We start from the raw sequence: 17,764 nt of genomic DNA on the forward strand, positions 1-17,764 counted from the left end.
ATCTGCCCGGTACAGTTGAAACCGGGATTCATCCGTGAAGAGCACACTTCTCCAGCATGCCAGTGGCCATTGGAGTTAATAATTTGCCCGCTGAAGTGGGTTAAGACACCGAACTGCAGTCAGGCCAAGACCCTGGTGAGGACAACGGGCATGCAGATGAGCTTCCCTGAGACGGTTTCTGACAGTTTGTGTGGAAATTCTTTGATTGTGCTAACCCACAGTTTCATCAGCTGCCTGGGTGGCTGGTCTAAGATGATCCCGCAGGTGAAGAAGCTGGATGTGGAGGTCCTTGGCTGGCATGGTTACACGTGGTCTGCGGTTGTGAGGCTGGTTGGACGAACTGCTACATTTTCTAAAATGATGTTGGAGGCGGCTTATGGTAGAGAAATTAACATAACATTATCTGGCAACAGCTCTGGTGGACATTCCTCCAGTCAGCATGCAAATTGCACACTCCCTCAACTTGAGACATCTGTGGCATTGGGTTGTGAGAAAAAACTGCACATTTTAGAGTGGTGTTTTGTTGTCCCCAACACAAGGTGCACTTGTGTAATGATCATGCTGTTTAATCAGCTTCTTGACATTCATCACCTGTCAGAAGGATGGATTATCTTGGTAAAGGAGAAATGCTCACTAACAGGGATGTAAATAAGTGTGTGCACAATTTGAGATAAGTAATATTTTTGTGTGTGAAAAAATTCAGGGATCTTTTATTTCAGCTCATGAAACATGGGACCAACACTTCACATGTTGCGTGTATATTTTTGTTCAGTATATCTCCATGGTAGCTACTTACGTTATGAAATAATGATTTGGTTTCATCAAAAGGTTTATATATATAGTACCCATTAAAATTGTATGTATTGAGGGGAAAAATGGTTTATACTGTACATATTGAGGATATGTTTATATTGCCTTAAGGAATGATGAACTTTGAAACACATGGGTCTTTATTCTGAGAGCTACATTATATTATGAGGCGCCCCTCCTATGAGTAGGGAGTGGTGGGCGTGGCAGCGGTGGCACAAAAGCTCTCATTCAGGATGGTTTACTCAAATTGGTAATCCATGCCTCTCTGCCTTATCTTGCATAAGTAAACAGACCCCACTTGAAGAGAAATTGACCCAAAATGTACAGTGTTTCAGTGTGTAAGTCTAGATTTAATACAATTCAGTCAGAGGGCGCACACAACTGCCAGTGGTTCTCGTTGGTAAAATGGCATCTTCTATGCAGTCCATTAAGAATTGACATGGAGACATTGCAAAGATGTGACACCACTGTGATGTTAAGGTTATTACATTGTGATTATTTTGTGGGAGTCGTGGTGGTGCTCTGATGTCATGTCTTTATGGTTGCCTCAGTAGTCTCTTAATTCACAGCAGACAGGAGCTCTGGCGACTGCATGCTGTCTGAGACTGGACTGGTCTTAAGAGCTGACTAGTAAGATTACTCAGGTCTGTGTACCCTTAACCACCCCTTCCCCCATTCTCCTCTGTCTGTGCCACATGGGTAGTCAGTCTGTCTCTTATGCCCTCATACCCAGTGAGGGAGATGGCATCTTGAACCTCCCCTGTTGGAAACAGATTGCACCTTTAGTCATGCAAACAAACTAGCCATGTGGCACCCCATCATGAGCAACACCATCACAGCAGCTTTCTTTGTAATTAACTGGCAACTACAGTATGCCTTTCAGTGTGTGAGCCACTGAGAGTATGTATGGACCATAATTCTAACTCATTCTATGTATTTGCTTTTCAGATGCATGCAGCCACACCCCCAACATCAGTCTCTCCCTGGGCAAATCCTGCCTGCCCTCCCAGTACCACAGTCTCCAGTCTGGCCCCACCATCTCAGTGTCCATCAGCCAGCCTCCCAGCTACAGCGCCCAGAACGACATGAGGACAGTGGGTTACTACTCATCCCCTAGCATCCATCCAAACGGCGCCCCGGTCCTCGAGAGCCCTTGTATTGAGATCACAGCCTATGGACAGTTTCCTGAGGAGGAGGTGGAAGAGAGCAACAACCGTCCTGTGCCTAAACAGGTCAACTCCATTGTGACCCTGACGTTGCCCAATGCAGATGGCTACCGTGACCCCAGCTGCCTCAGCCCGGCTAGCAGTGTGTCGTCACGCAGCTGTCACTCTGAGGCCTCATCCTACGAGTCGGGCTTCTCCGACAACTACGAAAAATCACCCCAGAACTCGCCCTGGCAGTCGCCCTGCGTCTCACCCAAGGGCTCCTCCTCTCTCGCCCTGCCGGGTGAAGCTTGCACCCATGTGGGCTCCCCACATAACTCTCCCTCTACCTCCCCCCTCACCAGTGTCATGGATGACAGCTGGATGGGCCAGCGGGGCTCCAGGCCCAACTCCCCTTGTGGTGGGAAGAGAAAATGCAGCTTCAATGGAACTGCAAACTACAAGTACCCCTACTCCCCCAACCACTCCCCGGTGCCGTCCCCTCACACCTCCCCACGCCTCAGTGTCACAGACGAGTCCTTGATGCCTAACAACACCAACCAGTACACCAACTCAGCCATAGTTGCAGCCATCAACGCTCTGACCACAGACGGTGTGGCAGACCTGGGGGATGGCATCCCTTTGAAGGCCCGGAAGACCAGCCTGGAGCCTGGGGCAGTCTGCCTGAAGGTAGAGCCTGGAGGAGAGGAGCTCAGCCCTGGGGCGCTTTGTCAGGATGAGAACTCCTCCCGCCTGTCCTTAAAGAAGAATAACTACTGTGGGGGGTTACTGGATGTGCCACCGCACTCATACTCATGGTCCAAGCCAAAGCAATATGTCAGGTAAGCTGAAGCAAGACTTTGACTGACTGAAATAATATTCATTTTAAGGTTGACAGCTCCAGACAACTGCACTTTATTGAGGTCAAATTAAAGTAAACTCAGAAATATCCATTATAAGGAAACATCCCAGCAAAGCACTGACAATCTGCAGTTGTGTCTTGTTACATGGCAAACTTTAAATATACCCTCTCCGTCTTAGCCCAACTCTGCCAGCCCTTGACTGGCAGCTGCCATCCAGCTCCGGGCCGTACAGCTTGCAGATCGAGGTGCAGCCCAAATCTCACCACCGTGCCCACTACGAGACCGAAGGGAGCAGAGGGGCAGTCAAGGCTCTGGCAGGAGAACACCCTGTGGTGCAGGTCTGCTATCCTCTTTATACTAACATACCGTACTGTAAAATAGAGTCGTCTGCATGTAATACCATGCAGACGAGGCTTACCACTTTCTCCAACCTATTTGTTCGATCACTTTCTCTCCAACTTATTTATATCTCCAGCGCTGAAATAGGTTAGTGGGTATGTGTTTTTTTTACATTTTTTTAAAAATAATTACAAGTCTAATGTTATTCGAAAGACGTCATAGTTCTGAATGAAATACCATAGGTATGCTATTAGACAGACCAGTCTGCTCAGTCAGTTCCTGTCCAGACGAGGGTGACTCAAACTTTTCCGTTATGTCTCAAGTGCAGACAGACAGTTGCAAAGCGAGGTAATGTGACCAGTAAAGCTTAGTCATTGAGATTAAACCACAGTAACTTTGGTTCAGAAGAAGTATTGAGTAATAGTAATTCTTGGACTACAAGGCCGGTCTTCCCAATCGTTGCACCACATCACTGACTTGACTTCAACCTCTGAATAAACCACAGAGTCTACTGTGAGAAGGGAAAGTAAGTCATCAAAGTTGTCTGCAGGCAAAGTTAGAATGTGTTGAGTGGTATCTAGACAGTTGAACATCTCACATATTCTTGTGCGGTGACACCCCAAAGTTTGCGACCACCCTGAGATTCTAACCAGTAGGCTACAGTGGGGCTGAATGGGAACCTGGGAACGTAGCTAGCTAAGCATATTGAACAATCCCATGTGTCTAAACACCAGCATGCACATCTGTGCTGGGTAGTTTTTCTCTGTGATTAGGTGCTAATGATTTAATGACATTGGGTCTGGGTTACTCTTATCATGAAATGGAGAGTGAGCTCTTTTGAAAACCTCCACCTCCCTGCTCTTCCCTCCCTCCCCCAGCTTCTGACCAAACACACAGACTTCCCTTTGTTTAGGAAAGTTCCCATCTGTAATGCTGGCATCATCCACAGTGGCATCCTATGGAGACAGCCTGGCCAGGCCGTGCTCAAACCACACGTTTCTGACAGTCTGACGGAGATGTTTGAGCGGCCTTGTCTGAGGTTTCCTCTATCTCCCTACACTCTTAGAAAAAATGGTTCCAAAAGGGTTCTTCGGCTGTCCCCATAGGATAACCCTTTTTGGTTCCAGGTAGAACCCTTTTTGGTTCCAGGTAGAACCGTTTTGTGTTCCATGTAGAACCCACTGTGGAAAGGGTTTTTACTTGGGACCGAAAAGGGTTCTCCTATGGGGACAGCCGAAGAACCCTTTTATGTTCTAAATAGCGCCTTTTTTTCTAAAAGTGTATCTTCCTGATTACATGGTACACTCTGTGGGCTGTGGACACTGGCTGACTGGTCCTTCTCGCTGGCTCTTCCAATAAGTCAAACCTTGACCAAACTGTACAGAGTTTGTTCTGTAAGCTGCTTTGGTTCCCTCCTTGTCGAGCACAGCTTTCTGTTCTTCTCGAATGCCGCTGCTGCTGCTGCAAGCCACATGCGCCATTTCGCAGATGGCAGACTGAGTAATGCTCTTTTATGGCGAAAATCATTAAGTGATGTAAAATATAGTGAGTGAACATATCTAAAACTGGCCAAAGATAATACTGTAAATGAGGATGTGTATTGTGTAACCATCCCTTGGAGCTGGAGGGGTGGAGAGAGAAATAGAGAGAGGGTTGCCCTCTTCCCGCTCTCCTTATTTTCCTCCCTCTCTGGTGCCATGAGCGGCCAGAGTCTTGACATTCCTCTAGTGGGTGATAATACGATCTAGGGAGGGGAGACTGCACTGACTGTGCCAAAACGAGCTACCTCTAACTCCATCACACACTCCCTACAGCCTAAATAAACAGCATTGCTAGGCAGCAACACATTTCCTTACACAAATATACAGAACGTTTGCAGGCACTTAACCCTCAAAGGGATCTACCTCTAAATTACATGTTTTGCTTATTGCTTTCCCAACCTAAGCCTAGTTAGCGACCCTCTCCACATCCTCCAGTGATGGATGTTTTAGGAAGCTCCATAGCTCCCTATAACACGTGGTGGTTGCGGAACCAAGGACCCCTGGAGCCCTGCTGTGATGGAGAAGCACCTGAATGCTCACACAGACAAGCCGGTTCATATTTCTGGGCCTCTACCAACAATAGGTAATGCAACACTTATATTTTCCGACAAGATAGAACTGCCAAAGGGGGCGAAGTTGCAATCTACTGCAGAGTTCTGTCTTACTATCCAGGTCTGTGCCCAAACAATTTGAGCTTCTACTTTTAAAAAGCCACATTTCCAGAAACAAGTCTCTCACCGTTGTTGCTTGCTATAGACCACCTTCTGCCCCCAGCTGTGCTCTGGACACCATATGTGAATTGAATGCCCTCCATCTTTCTTCAGAGCTCATGCTGTTAGGTGACCTAAAATGGGACATGCTTAACACCCCGGCCATCCTACAATCTTAACTTGATGCCCTCAATCTCACACAAATTATCAATGAACCTACCAGGTACAACCCCAAATCTGTAAACACAGGCACCCTCATAGATATCATCCTAACCAACCTGCCCTCCAAATACACTTCTGCTGTCTTCAACCAGGATCTCAGCAATCACTGCCTCATTGCTTGCGTCCGTAATGGGTCTGCGGTCAAACGACCACCCCTCATCACTGTCAAATGCTCCCTTAAAACACTACAGCGAGCAGGCCTTTCTAATCGACCTGGCCCGGGTATCCTCGAATGATATTGACCTTATTCCGTCAGTAAAAGATGCCTGGTTATTCTTTAAAAGTGCTTTCCTCACAATCTTAAATAAGCATGCCCCATTCAAAAAATATTGAACCACTCCAGACCTGACTGTCCTTGACCAGCACAAAACATCCTGTGGCGTACTGCATTAGCATTGAATAGCCCCAGCGATATGCAACTTTTCAGGAACGTTAGGAACCAATATACACAGGCAGTTAGGAAAGCAAAGGCTTGCTTTTTCAAACATAAATTTGTATCTTGCAGCACAAACTCCAAAAAATTATGGGACACTGTACAGTCCATGGAGAATAAAAGCACCTCGTCCTAGCTGCTCACTGCATTGAGGCTAGGAAACAATGTCACCACCGATAAATCCACAATTATTGAGAATTTTAATAAGAATTTTACTATGGCTGGACATGCTTTCCACCTGGCCACCCCTGCCCTGGTCAACTGCCCTGCACCCCCCACAGCAACTTGTCCAAGCCTCCCCCATTTCTCCTTCACCCCAATCCAAATAGCTGATGTTCTGAAAGAGCTGCAAAATCTGGACCCTTACAAATCAGCAGGGCTAGACAATCTGGACCCTCTCTTTCTAAAATGATCAGCCAAAATTGTTGCAACCCCTATTACTAGCCTGTTCAACCTCTTTCGTATCGTCTGAGATCCCCAAAGATTGGAAAGCTGCCGCGGTCATCCCCCTCCTCAAAAGGGGAGACACTCTAGACCCAAACTGTTACAGACCTATATCTATCCTACCCTGTCTTTCTAAGGTCTTCGAAAGCCAAGTTAAGAAACAGATCACCGACCATTATGAATCCCACCGTATTTCCGCTATGCAATCTGGTTTCTGAGCTGGTCATGGGTGCACCTCAGCCACTCTCAAGGTCCTAAACGATATCATAACCTCCATCGATAAGAGACAACACTGTGCAGCTATATTCATAGACCTGGCCAAGGCATTCGACTCTGTCAATCACCACATTCTTATCAGCAGACTTAACAGCCTTGGTTTCTCAAATGACTGCATCGCCTGGTTCACCAACTACTTCTCAGACAGAGTTCAGTGTGTCAAATCGAAGGGCCTGTTGTCTTGACCTCTGGCAGTCTCTATGGGGGTGCCACAGGGTTCAATTCTCGGGCCGACTCTTTTCTCTATATACATCAATGATGTCACTCTTGCTGCTGGTGATTCTCTGATCCACCTCTACGCAGACGACACCATTCTGTTTACTTCTGGCCCTTCTTTGGACACTGTGTTAACTAATCTCCAGGTGAGCTTCAATGCCATACAACTCTCCTTCCATGGTCTCCAACTGCTGTTAAATGCAAGTAAAACTAAATGCATGCTGTTCAACTGATCGCTACCAGCACTGCCCGCCCATCCAGCATCACTACTCTGGGCGGTTCTGACTTAGGTATTTATAGATGTCCACATATTGTAAGTGTCTGCTTAGACTGTAAACTCTCCTTCCAGACTCACATTAAACATCTCCAATCCAAAGTTAAATCTAGAATCGGCTTCAAATTTTGCAATAAAGCATCCTTCACTCACGCTGCCAAACATACACTTGTAAACTGACTATGCTACCGATACTTGACTTCGGCGATGTCATTTACAAAATAGCCTCCAACACTCTACTCAGCAAATTGGATGCAGTCTATCACCATGCCATCCGTTTTGTCACCAAAGCCCCATATACTACCCATAACTGCGACCTGTATCCTCTCGTTGGCTGGCCCTCGCTTCATATTTGTCACCAAACCCGCTGGCTCCAGGTCATCTACAAGTCTTTGTTAGGTAAAGCCCCGCCATATCTCAGCTCACTGGTCACCATAGCAGCACCCACCCGTAGCACGTGCTCCAGCAGGTATAGTTCACTGGTCACCCCCAAAGCCAATTCCTCCTTTGGCTGCCTTTCCTTCCAGTTCTCTGCTGCCAATGACTGGAACGAATTGCAAAAATCACTGAAGCTCCCTCACTAACTTTAAGCATCAGCTGTCAGAGCAGCTCACAGATCACTGCACCTGTACATAGCCCATCTGTAAATAGCCCATCCAACTACCACATCCCCATACTGTTATTTCTTTTTTTGCTCCTTTGCACCCAGTATCTCTACTTGCACATTCATCTTCTGCACATCTATCACTCAAGTGTTTAATTGCAAAAATGTTATTAATTCGCAACTATTGGCCTATTTATTTCCTTACCTCCCTTATCTTACCTCATTTCCACACACTGTATATATACTTTTTTCCCTATTTTGTTATTGACTGTATGTTTGTTTATTCCATGTGTAACTCTGTGTTGTTGTTTGTGTCACAGTGCTTTGGTTTATCTTGGCCAGGTCGCAGTTGTTAATGAGAACCTGTTCTCAACTAGCCTACCGTGTTAAATAAATAAATCTGGATACCCCCGCTGTTTTCAAATCAGGTAGAGGGCTTGGCCTGTCACGTATAAACGTACAAGTTTAATGTCAAAGATCAACCTTGTTGATATCTGGGTGCATGTGCTTGGCTAAATAGCTCGATCCCGGATAAGGACATTGACATTGCTGATTACAACATCTTCAGGTGTGACAGACTGAAAATGGGTGGCTATATATGTGATGTGAACTAAGCAAAAAAAGAAACGTCCTCTCACTGTTTATTTTCAGCAAACTTAACATGTGTAAATATTTGTATGAGCATAAGATTCAACAACTGAGACATAAACTGAACAAGTTCCACAGACATGTGACTAACAGAAATGGAATAATGTGTCCATGAACAAAGGGAGGGTGGGGTCAAAATCTAAAGTAACAGTCAGTATCAGGTGTGGCCACCAGCTGCATTAAGTACTGCAGTGTATCTCCTCCTCCTGGACTGCACCAGATTTGCCAGTTCTTGCTCTTCCACCAAGGCACATGCATGTTCCCAGACATTTCTGGGAATGGGAATGGCCCTAGCCGTCACCCTCCGATCAAGCAGGTCCCAGACGTGCTCAATGGGATTGAGATTTGGGCTCTTTGCTGGCCATGGCAGAACACTGACATCCCTCCATCAGTGCTCCATCAGTACTCAGACTGTCCGCAATAGGCTGAGAGTCTGGACTGAAGGCTTGTAGGCCTGTTGTAAGGTAGGTCCTCACCAGACATCACCGGCCACAAAGTCGCCTTTGGGCACAAACCCACCGCCGCTGGACCAGACAGGACTGGCAAAAAGTGCTCTTCTCTGACGTGTCTCGGTTCTGTCTCACCAGGGGTGAATGTCAGATGAGTTTTTATTGTCAAAGGAATGAGCATTACACCGAGGCCTGTACTCCGGAGCGGGATCGATTTTGGAGGTGGAGGGTCCGTCATGGTCTGGGGTGGTGTGTCAAAGCATCATCGGACTGAGCTTGTCGTAATTGCTGGCAATATCAACGCTGTGTGTTACAGGGAACACATCCTCCTCCCTCATGTGGTACCCTTCCTGCTGGCTCATCCTGACATGACCCTCCAGCATGACAATGCCACCAGCCATACTGCTCGTTCTGTGCGTGATTTCCTGCAGGACAGGAATCTATGTCTGTATTACAGCCTGAATTCAAAATTGATCCGTTTCACCTATCTTTGTGCTTGTCTCCACCCATCTCCAGGTGTTGCCCATCATCCTCATTATCCCCGGTGTATTTATTCCTGTGTTCTCTGTCTAATGCCAGTTCATTTTGTTCATCAAGGCTACCAGTGTTTTTCCCCTTGCTCCTGTCTTTGTTCTAGTTCCTGTTTTCAAGGTTTTGACAATTCTGCCTACCCTCTGAGAATGCCTGCTATTTCTGTACTTGTCACACCACCCTGGATTATTGACCTCTGCCTGCCCTGACCCCGAGACTACCTGCCGTTCTGTACCTTTTGGACTCTGATCTGGATTACTGACCTCTGCCTGCCCTTGACCTGTCATTTTGTCTGCCCCCTGTTCTAGTAATAAATGTTTGTTACTTTGACACTGTCTGCATCTGGGTCTCCCCTAATACTTGATATAGACACAATATCTCATAATGACAAAGTAAAGACATGTTTTTAGAACTTCTTGCACATTTATTGTAAATGAAATCCATAAAAATCTGATTTATGTAAGTGTTCACAACCCTAGAATCACCTTTGGTAGCAATTAGAGCTTTGAGTATTTCTGGTTAAGTCTCTAAGAGCTTTGCATAATATTTGCACATGATTCTTTTAACAATTCTTGAAGCTCTGTGAAGTCGGTTATTGATCATTGCTAGACATCCATTTTCAAGGCTTGCCATAGATTTTCAAGACGATTTAAGTCAGAACTGTAACTAGGCCACTCAGGAACATTCAATGTCATCTTGGTAAGCAACTCCTATCTATATATATATATATATATATATATATATATATATATATATATATACTGCTCAAAAAAATAAAGGGAACACTTAAACAACACAATGTAACTCCAAGTCAATCACACTTCTGTGAAATCAAACTGTCCACTTAGGAAGCAACACTGATTGACAATAAATTTCACATGCTGTTGGGCAAATGGAATAGACAACAGGTGGAAATTATAGGCAATTAGCAAGACACCCCCAATAAAGGAGTGGTTCTGCAGATGGGGACCACAGACCACTTCTCAGTTCCTATGCTTCCTGGCTGATGTTTTGGTCACTTTTGAATGCTGGCGGTGCTTTCACTCTAGTGGTAGCATGAGACGGAGTCTACAACCCACACAAGTGGCTCAGGTAGTGCAGCTCATCCAGGATGGCACATCAATGCGAGCTGTGGCAAGAAGGTTTGCTGTGTCTGTCAGCGTAGTGTCCAGAGCATGGAGGCGCTACCAGGAGACAGGCCAGTACATCAGGAGACGTGGAGGAGGCCGTAGGAGGGCAACAACCCAGCAGCAGGACCGCTACCTCCGCCTTTGTGCAAGGAGGAGCAGGAGACGCACTGCCAGAGCCCTGCAAAATGACCTCCAGCAGGCCACAAATGTGCATGTCTTCTCAAACGGTCAGAAACAGACTCCATGAGGGTGGTATGAGGGCCCGACGTCCACAGGTGGGGGTTGTGCTTACAGCCCAACACCGTGCAGGACGTTTGGCATTTGCCAGAGAACACCAAGATTGGCAAATTCGCCACTGGTGCCCTGTGCTCTTCACAGATGAAAGCAGGTTCACACTGAGCACGTGACAGACGTGACAGAGTCTGGAGACGCCGTGGAGAACGTTCTGCTGCCTGCAACATCCTCCAGCATGACCGGTTTGGTGGTGGGTCAGTCATGGTGTGGGGTGGCATTTCTTTGGGGGGCCGCACAGCCCTCCATGTGCTCGCCAGAGGTAGCCTGACTGCCATTAGGTACCGAAATGAGACCCTCAGACCCCTTGTGAGACCATATGCTGGTGCGGTTGGCCCTGGGTTCCTCCTAATGCAAGACAATGCTAGACCTCATGTGGTTGGAGTGTGTCAGCAGTTCCTGCAAGAGGAAGGCATTGATGCTATGGACTGGCCCGCCCGTTCCCCAGACCTGAATCCAATTGAGCACATCTGGGACATCATGTCTCGCTCCATCCACCAATGCCACGTTGCACCACAGACTGTCCAGGAGTTGGCGGATGCTTTAGTCCAGGTCTGGGAGGAGATCCCTCAGGAGACCATCCGCCACCTCATCAGGAGCATGCCCAGGCGTTGTAGGGAGGTCATACAGGCACGTGGAGGCCACACACACTACTGAGCCTCATTTTGACTTGTTTTAAGGACATTACATCAAAGTTGGATCAGCCTGTAGTGTGGTTTTCCACTTTAATTTTGAGTGTGACTACAAATCCAGACCTCCATGGGTTGATAAATAGGATTTCCATTGATTATTTTTGTGTGATTTTGTTGTCAGCACATTCAACTATGTAAAGAAAAAAGTATTTAATAAGAATATTTCTTTCATTCAGATCTAGGATGTGTTGTTTAAGTGTTCCCTTTATTTTTTTGAGCAGTATATACATATTTTACCTTGTTTTAGGTTGTCCTGCTGAAAGGTGAATTTTTCTCCCAATGTTGGAAAGCAGGCTGAACCAGTTTTTCCTCTAGGATTTTGCCTGTTCTTAGCTCTATTCCTTTTTTTTATCCCAAAAAACTCTGGAGTCCTTGCCAATGGCAAGCATACCCATAACATGATGCAGCCAACACCATCCTTGAAAATACAAAAAGTGCTGCTCAGTAATGTGTTGTGTAGGATTTGTTCCAAACATAACACTTTGTATTCAGGACATAAAGTTAATTTCTTTGTCCCATTTGTTGCAGTATTACTTTACTGCCTTATTGCAAACAGGATATATGTTTTGGAATATTTTTATTCTGTACAGGCTTCCTTCTTTTCACTCTGTAATTTAGGTTAGTATTGTGGAGTAACTACAATGTTGTTGATCCATCCTCAGTTTTCTCCTATCACAGCCATTAAACTCTGTAGCTGTTTAAGTCACCATTGGCCTCATGGTGAAATCTTTGAGCGGTTTCCTTCCTCTCCGGCAACTGTGTTAGGAATGACGCATATATGGCTGTGTAATGGCGTCGGAGAGGATGGCTGCCGTTTTTTATTGGCTCTTAACCAACTGTGCTATTTTGTTAGTTTTTTTTTCGCATTGTTTGTAACTTATTTTGTACGTAAGAGATGGTAGCAGCAACATTATGAAAAGTGCTTCTGGACTTCAGAACAGCGGTTACTCACATTGAATTGTACGAATAATTTTCTTTAATGAGAGGGATTTACTCCAGACACCCCAACAGGCCCTCATCCCCATCTTTCGCAGGAGAAATAGACAGCGATTTCGCAGAAGGAGATCTGGGTGCATTGTGAGGATCTGGCGATGAGTGGCTAATCTGCCTTTGCCATCTGTACTATTGGGCAATGTACAATCGATGGATAATAAATTGAACGAATTAAAACAAACATATCCTACCAACGGGACATGGCTGAACGATGACATTTAATAACATACAGCTGGCGGGTTATACACTGTATCGGCAGAACAGCAGTGGTCTATGAATGTTTGTAAACAACAGCTGGTGCACGATATCTAAGGAAGTCTTGAGGTTTTGCTCATTTGAGGTAGTGTGGTCTACAGCTTGTGAGATACTGTGTCTACCTAGAGAGTTTTCATCTGTATTTTTCGTAACTGTCTACATACCACCACAGACCAATGCTGGCACTAAGGCTGCACTCAATGAGCAGTATACTGCCATAAGCAAACAGGAAAACACTCGTCCAGAGGCGGTGCTCCTGGTGGCCGGGGACTTTAATGCAGCAAAACTCAAACCTCATTTCTACCAGCATGTTAAATGTGCAACCAGAGGGGGAAAAAACTCTAGACCGCCTTTACTCCACACACAGAGATGCGTACAAAGCTCTCCCTCGCTCTCCATTTGGCAAATCTGACCATAATTCTATCCTCCTGATTTCTGCTTACAAGCTAAAATTAAAGCAGGAAGCACCAGTTACTCGGTCAATAAAAAAAGTGGTCAGATGAAGCAGATGCTAAGCTACAGGACTGTTTTGCTAGCACAGACTGGAATACGTTCCGGGATTCTTTCGATGGCATTGAGCAGTACACCACATAAGTGACTCATCAATAAGTGCATCGATGATGTCGTCTCCACAGTGACGAAACGCACACACCCCAACCAGAAGCCATGAGTTACAGGCAACATCCGCACTGAGCTAAAGGGTAGAGCTGCCACTTACAATAGGCGGGACTCTAACCCAGAAGCTTATAAGAAATCCTGCTATACTCTCTGATGAACAATCAAAAAGTCAATACAGGACTAAGATCAAAAATGTACTACACCAGCTCCGACCCTCGTCGGATGTGGCAGGGCTTGCAAACAATTACAGACTACAAAGGGAAGCACAGCCGCAAGCTGCCCATTGACAGAAGCCTACCAGACGAGCTAAATTACTTCTATGCTCACTTTGAGGCAACTAACACTGAAACATGCATGAGAGCATCAGCTGTTCCGGACAACTGTGTGATCACGCTCTCTGCAGCCGATGTGAGTAAGACCTTTAACTTCTTGGTGACAGAGGGCAGTATTTAGAAATTCTGATGAATACGTGCCCAAATTAAACTGCCTGCTTCTCGTGCCCAGAAGGTAGAATATGCATATTGTGACGACCCTGGGTTTATAAGCGCGGAAATCGACTCTGCCGTTTGAGCATGCTTTTGCGGCACAGTTGATAGCGCGCCGGACATCGTTTGACATGTTTCTATGAACGGTAATGGAACTATTTGACTTTTCGTCTCTGGTTCTGCACTCTCGTGTTACGGGGGCCCCTCGGGTGCGTGCTCAGTCCCCTCCTGTACTCCCTGTTCACTCATGACTGCATAGCCAGGCATGACTCCATCACCATCATTAAGTTTGCCGATGACACAACAGTGGTAGGCCTGATCACCGACAATGACGAGACAACCTATGGGGAGGAGGGGACAACATCCTCTCCCTCAACGTGATCAAGAGAAAGGAGATAATTGTGCACAATAGGAAAAGGAGGACCGAGCACGCCCCCATTATCATTGACGGGGCTGTAGGAGAGCAGGTTGAGAGCTTCAAGTTCCTTGGCATCCACATCACCAACAAACTAACATGGTCCAAGCACACCAAGACAGTTGTGAAGAGAACACGACAAAACCTATTTCCCTCAGGAGACCGAAAAGATTTGGCGTGGGTCCTCAGATCCTCAAAAGGTTCTATTGCTGCACCAACGAGTGCATCCTGATGGGTTGCATCACATCCTGGTATGACAACTGCTCTGCCGTCCGACCGCAAGGCAGTACTGAGGGTAATGCGTACCGCCTATTACATCACCGGGGCCAAGCGTCCTGCCTTCCAGGACCTTACCAGGCTGTGTCAGAGGAAGGCCCTAAAAATTGTCAAAGACTCCAGCCACCCTAGTCATAGACTGTTCTCTCTGCTACCGCAAGGCAAGCGGCACCGGAGCACCAGTCTAGGTCCAAGAGGCTTCTAAACAGCTTCTACCCCAAGCCATAAGACTCCTGAACATCTAATAAAATGGCTACCCCAGACTATTTGCATTGCTCCCCCTCCCCCCTCTTTTACGCTGCTGCTACTCTGTTTATTATCTATGCATAGTCAGTTTTACTCTACCCACATGTACATATCACCTCAATTACCTCGACTAACCAGTAATTGTATTATTGTGAATTTGTATGATTCTGTGGAGGGCTCCTTTGAAAAAGAGGCCTTGGTCTCCATGGGATTCCCTGTTTTAAATACATTTAAATAAAGTAAATAATTAAATTAATGAATGATTAATTAAATAAAAGTAGCCCTCTATTCCCTATATACAGTAGTGCAATACTTTTTTATTTTAGTTAACCTTTATTTACCTAGGCGAGTCAGTTAAGAACTAATTCTTATTTACAATGACGGCTACCCTGGCCAAACCCGGACAACGCTGGGCCAATTGTGCACCGCCCTATGGGACTCCCGATCACGGCCGGTTGTGATACAGCTCGGGATCGAACCAGGGTCTGTAGTGACACCTCTAGCACTGAGATGCAGTGCCTTAGACCGCTGTGCCACTCGGGAGCCTAAAAGGGCTCTGGTCAAAATAAGTGCACTATGTAGGGAATAGGATTCTATTTGGGACATAAGCGTAACCATTAGTACACTGTAACCCAGGCTTAGTCCTGTCAGTGAAATCACAGGGTCGTTTGTCTCAGCTGGTTAACTGGCTCTTGGGCAGCCAGCGGGACCCTGGTGATGGAGATACTGTAAGATCATGCTGTGCCTCAGCCCATCAATACTGACAGGAACTGATATTAATGGAGGAAATATGTGTATGGGTTGTTGGCCTTGGATAAAGATTCCTCAGAAAAATGTCAACTGTGTTTGAAAGGTATTTCTGGGGGTTTTAACGGGTTGTCAAGAGTTGTGTGTGTGGGGATACTTTGTTTTTGTCTAGACATAAGTACTGGAGAAACAAATTCCTATCAACCATTGTTGATTGGCAATAATTTTTAAAAATGTAATTATATGTCTTCTTCCTTCCAGCTCCACGGCTACATGGAGACCGAGCCCCTGATCTTGCAGCTATTCATTGGCACGGCAGACGACCGTCTCTTGCGGCCCCATGCCTTCTACCAGGTCCACCGCATCACTGGCAAGACTGTCTCCACCCCCAGCCATGAGACCCTGCAGTCTAACACCAAGGTGCTGGAGATTCCACTGCTGCCCGAGAACAACATGCGTGCCATGTGAGTACTGTGTGTGTGTGTGTGTGTGTGTGTGTGTGTGTGTGTGTGTGTGTGTGTGTATTTCTTCAGCCTTTGTCTGTTTTTTGTTGTTGTGCCTATCAGTCAGTTAGACATTTATGCTCCTCAAGCAACTTAAATGATGAGTGAACATCTGTAGAGTTTTGTCCATGACGGCTGATCAGTACCAGCTGGACAGTGTGTGTGTGTGTGTGCGTGTAAGGCACCAATGCTGACAACTTAATTTGACTCGATTTAGAAATCCATTCAACACGTGACAGCCCTCTTCCAATGTTTTTGTTACCAATGAGCGAATACACTCAAAAGCCAAACACTCTTTTTTTTTCTCCTGAGATTTGCATTGTGTTGATCCCTTGGCACAGCTGACTGAGACTTCTTCTGTGTCCCAAATGGCACCCTAGTCCCTATATAGTGCACTACTTTTGACCAGAACCTGGAGGGAGGGCTGACCAGCTGGGAATCCTTAGCCTCAACACCTGATTGCCTCACCAGCGGAGCATCCCCCAGTGTCTGACAAAGAGAGTTCGGGAGTGTTCAGTTAGTGTAAAAGTTGACATTAATTACATTGTAAGGAATGCAGTGTCGAGGAGCACAGCCATGGAAAAACTTTGGTTGGATAGGCTAATGCCATAAAAGTCTGAAATGTTAGAAGTGAGTGCACAGCATAAACAGGAGGGAGGGGGTGAGAAATTAGACATTTATAAAGTGTCTGATGAAGACTCTGTAAAAAGCATAGTTACAGCCAATAGGTTGGCTAGTAGAGCCGTAGAGGGATCAAGGTTAGACCAGTATCCCATAGGTGTTCTCTTTTGGTCCATTAAAACCTGTTGAGGCCAGGGGGCAGGATCTTATCCCGGTAATGGGATTCATTGTCATGTGACCATGGCGGGGAATTCAAAACTGCAAGAGTAATCATTTCAAATAATCAAATAATCAACTATTTTCCTCCATTTGAAAGATATATCTCCTAAATCTAACCACGCTGTCCGATTTTCATAGCCTTTACGGAGAATGCATAAAGTTAGGTTATGTGAGGAGAGTACATTGACAATAGCTGCATGTAATGTTTAGCCAATTCAAAGAAGGGCATCAACAGACAGAAAACTAGCTAGAATTATGCACTTACCTTTGACAATCTGCATCAGATGACACTCATAGGACATTATGTTAGACAATACATGCATTTTTAGTTCCATCAAGTTCATATTTATATCCAAAAACAGCATTTACAGTCGCGGTGAAATTCAGAATTTTTTTCGGCTCGAATGCTCCCAGTGAATCCAGCATTACAAATCACGGAATTACTATTCGAAAACATTGGTAAATTATAATATTGTCATTCAAAGAATAATATATTATCATCTCGTAATTGCTAACGAATGGCCAGATCTCAAAATAACTTTACTGGGAAATCACATTTTGCTATAAACTGGGTACTATGCTAACAACATAAGCTAAGCTATAAGCTAAGCTAAGCTAAGCTATGCTATACCGTTAGCATTAGCATCATCTAATATCGATAATAACATTCTAAATATCCCCTTACCTTTGATTATCTCCATCAGAAGGCGCTGCCAGCGATCCCAGGTCCAGAACAAATGTGGTTTATTTTGACAAAGTTCATAATTT

General features: G+C 45.6%; 1 protein-coding gene across 1 annotated transcript in view; it reads left to right on the forward strand.

Annotated features, from left to right (window-relative positions):
* Positions 1–1,828: 1,828 nt before the first annotated feature.
* The window catches only part of LOC115176114 (nuclear factor of activated T-cells, cytoplasmic 1-like), a 40,841-nt gene continuing 24,905 nt past the window's right edge, over positions 1,829–17,764 (forward strand). Inside the window, exons 1-3 of the mRNA XM_029735940.1 lie at positions 1,829–2,797; positions 2,997–3,156; positions 15,915–16,117. Coding sequence (XP_029591800.1) covers positions 1,896–2,797; positions 2,997–3,156; positions 15,915–16,117 — 1,265 coding nt within the window. The 5' untranslated portion in view covers positions 1,829–1,895. The remainder of the gene's footprint in view (positions 2,798–2,996; positions 3,157–15,914; positions 16,118–17,764) is intronic.

Source organism: Salmo trutta, chromosome 36 (assembly GCF_901001165.1).
Source record: "Salmo trutta chromosome 36, fSalTru1.1, whole genome shotgun sequence".
Taxonomy (NCBI): domain Eukaryota; kingdom Metazoa; phylum Chordata; class Actinopteri; order Salmoniformes; family Salmonidae; genus Salmo; species Salmo trutta.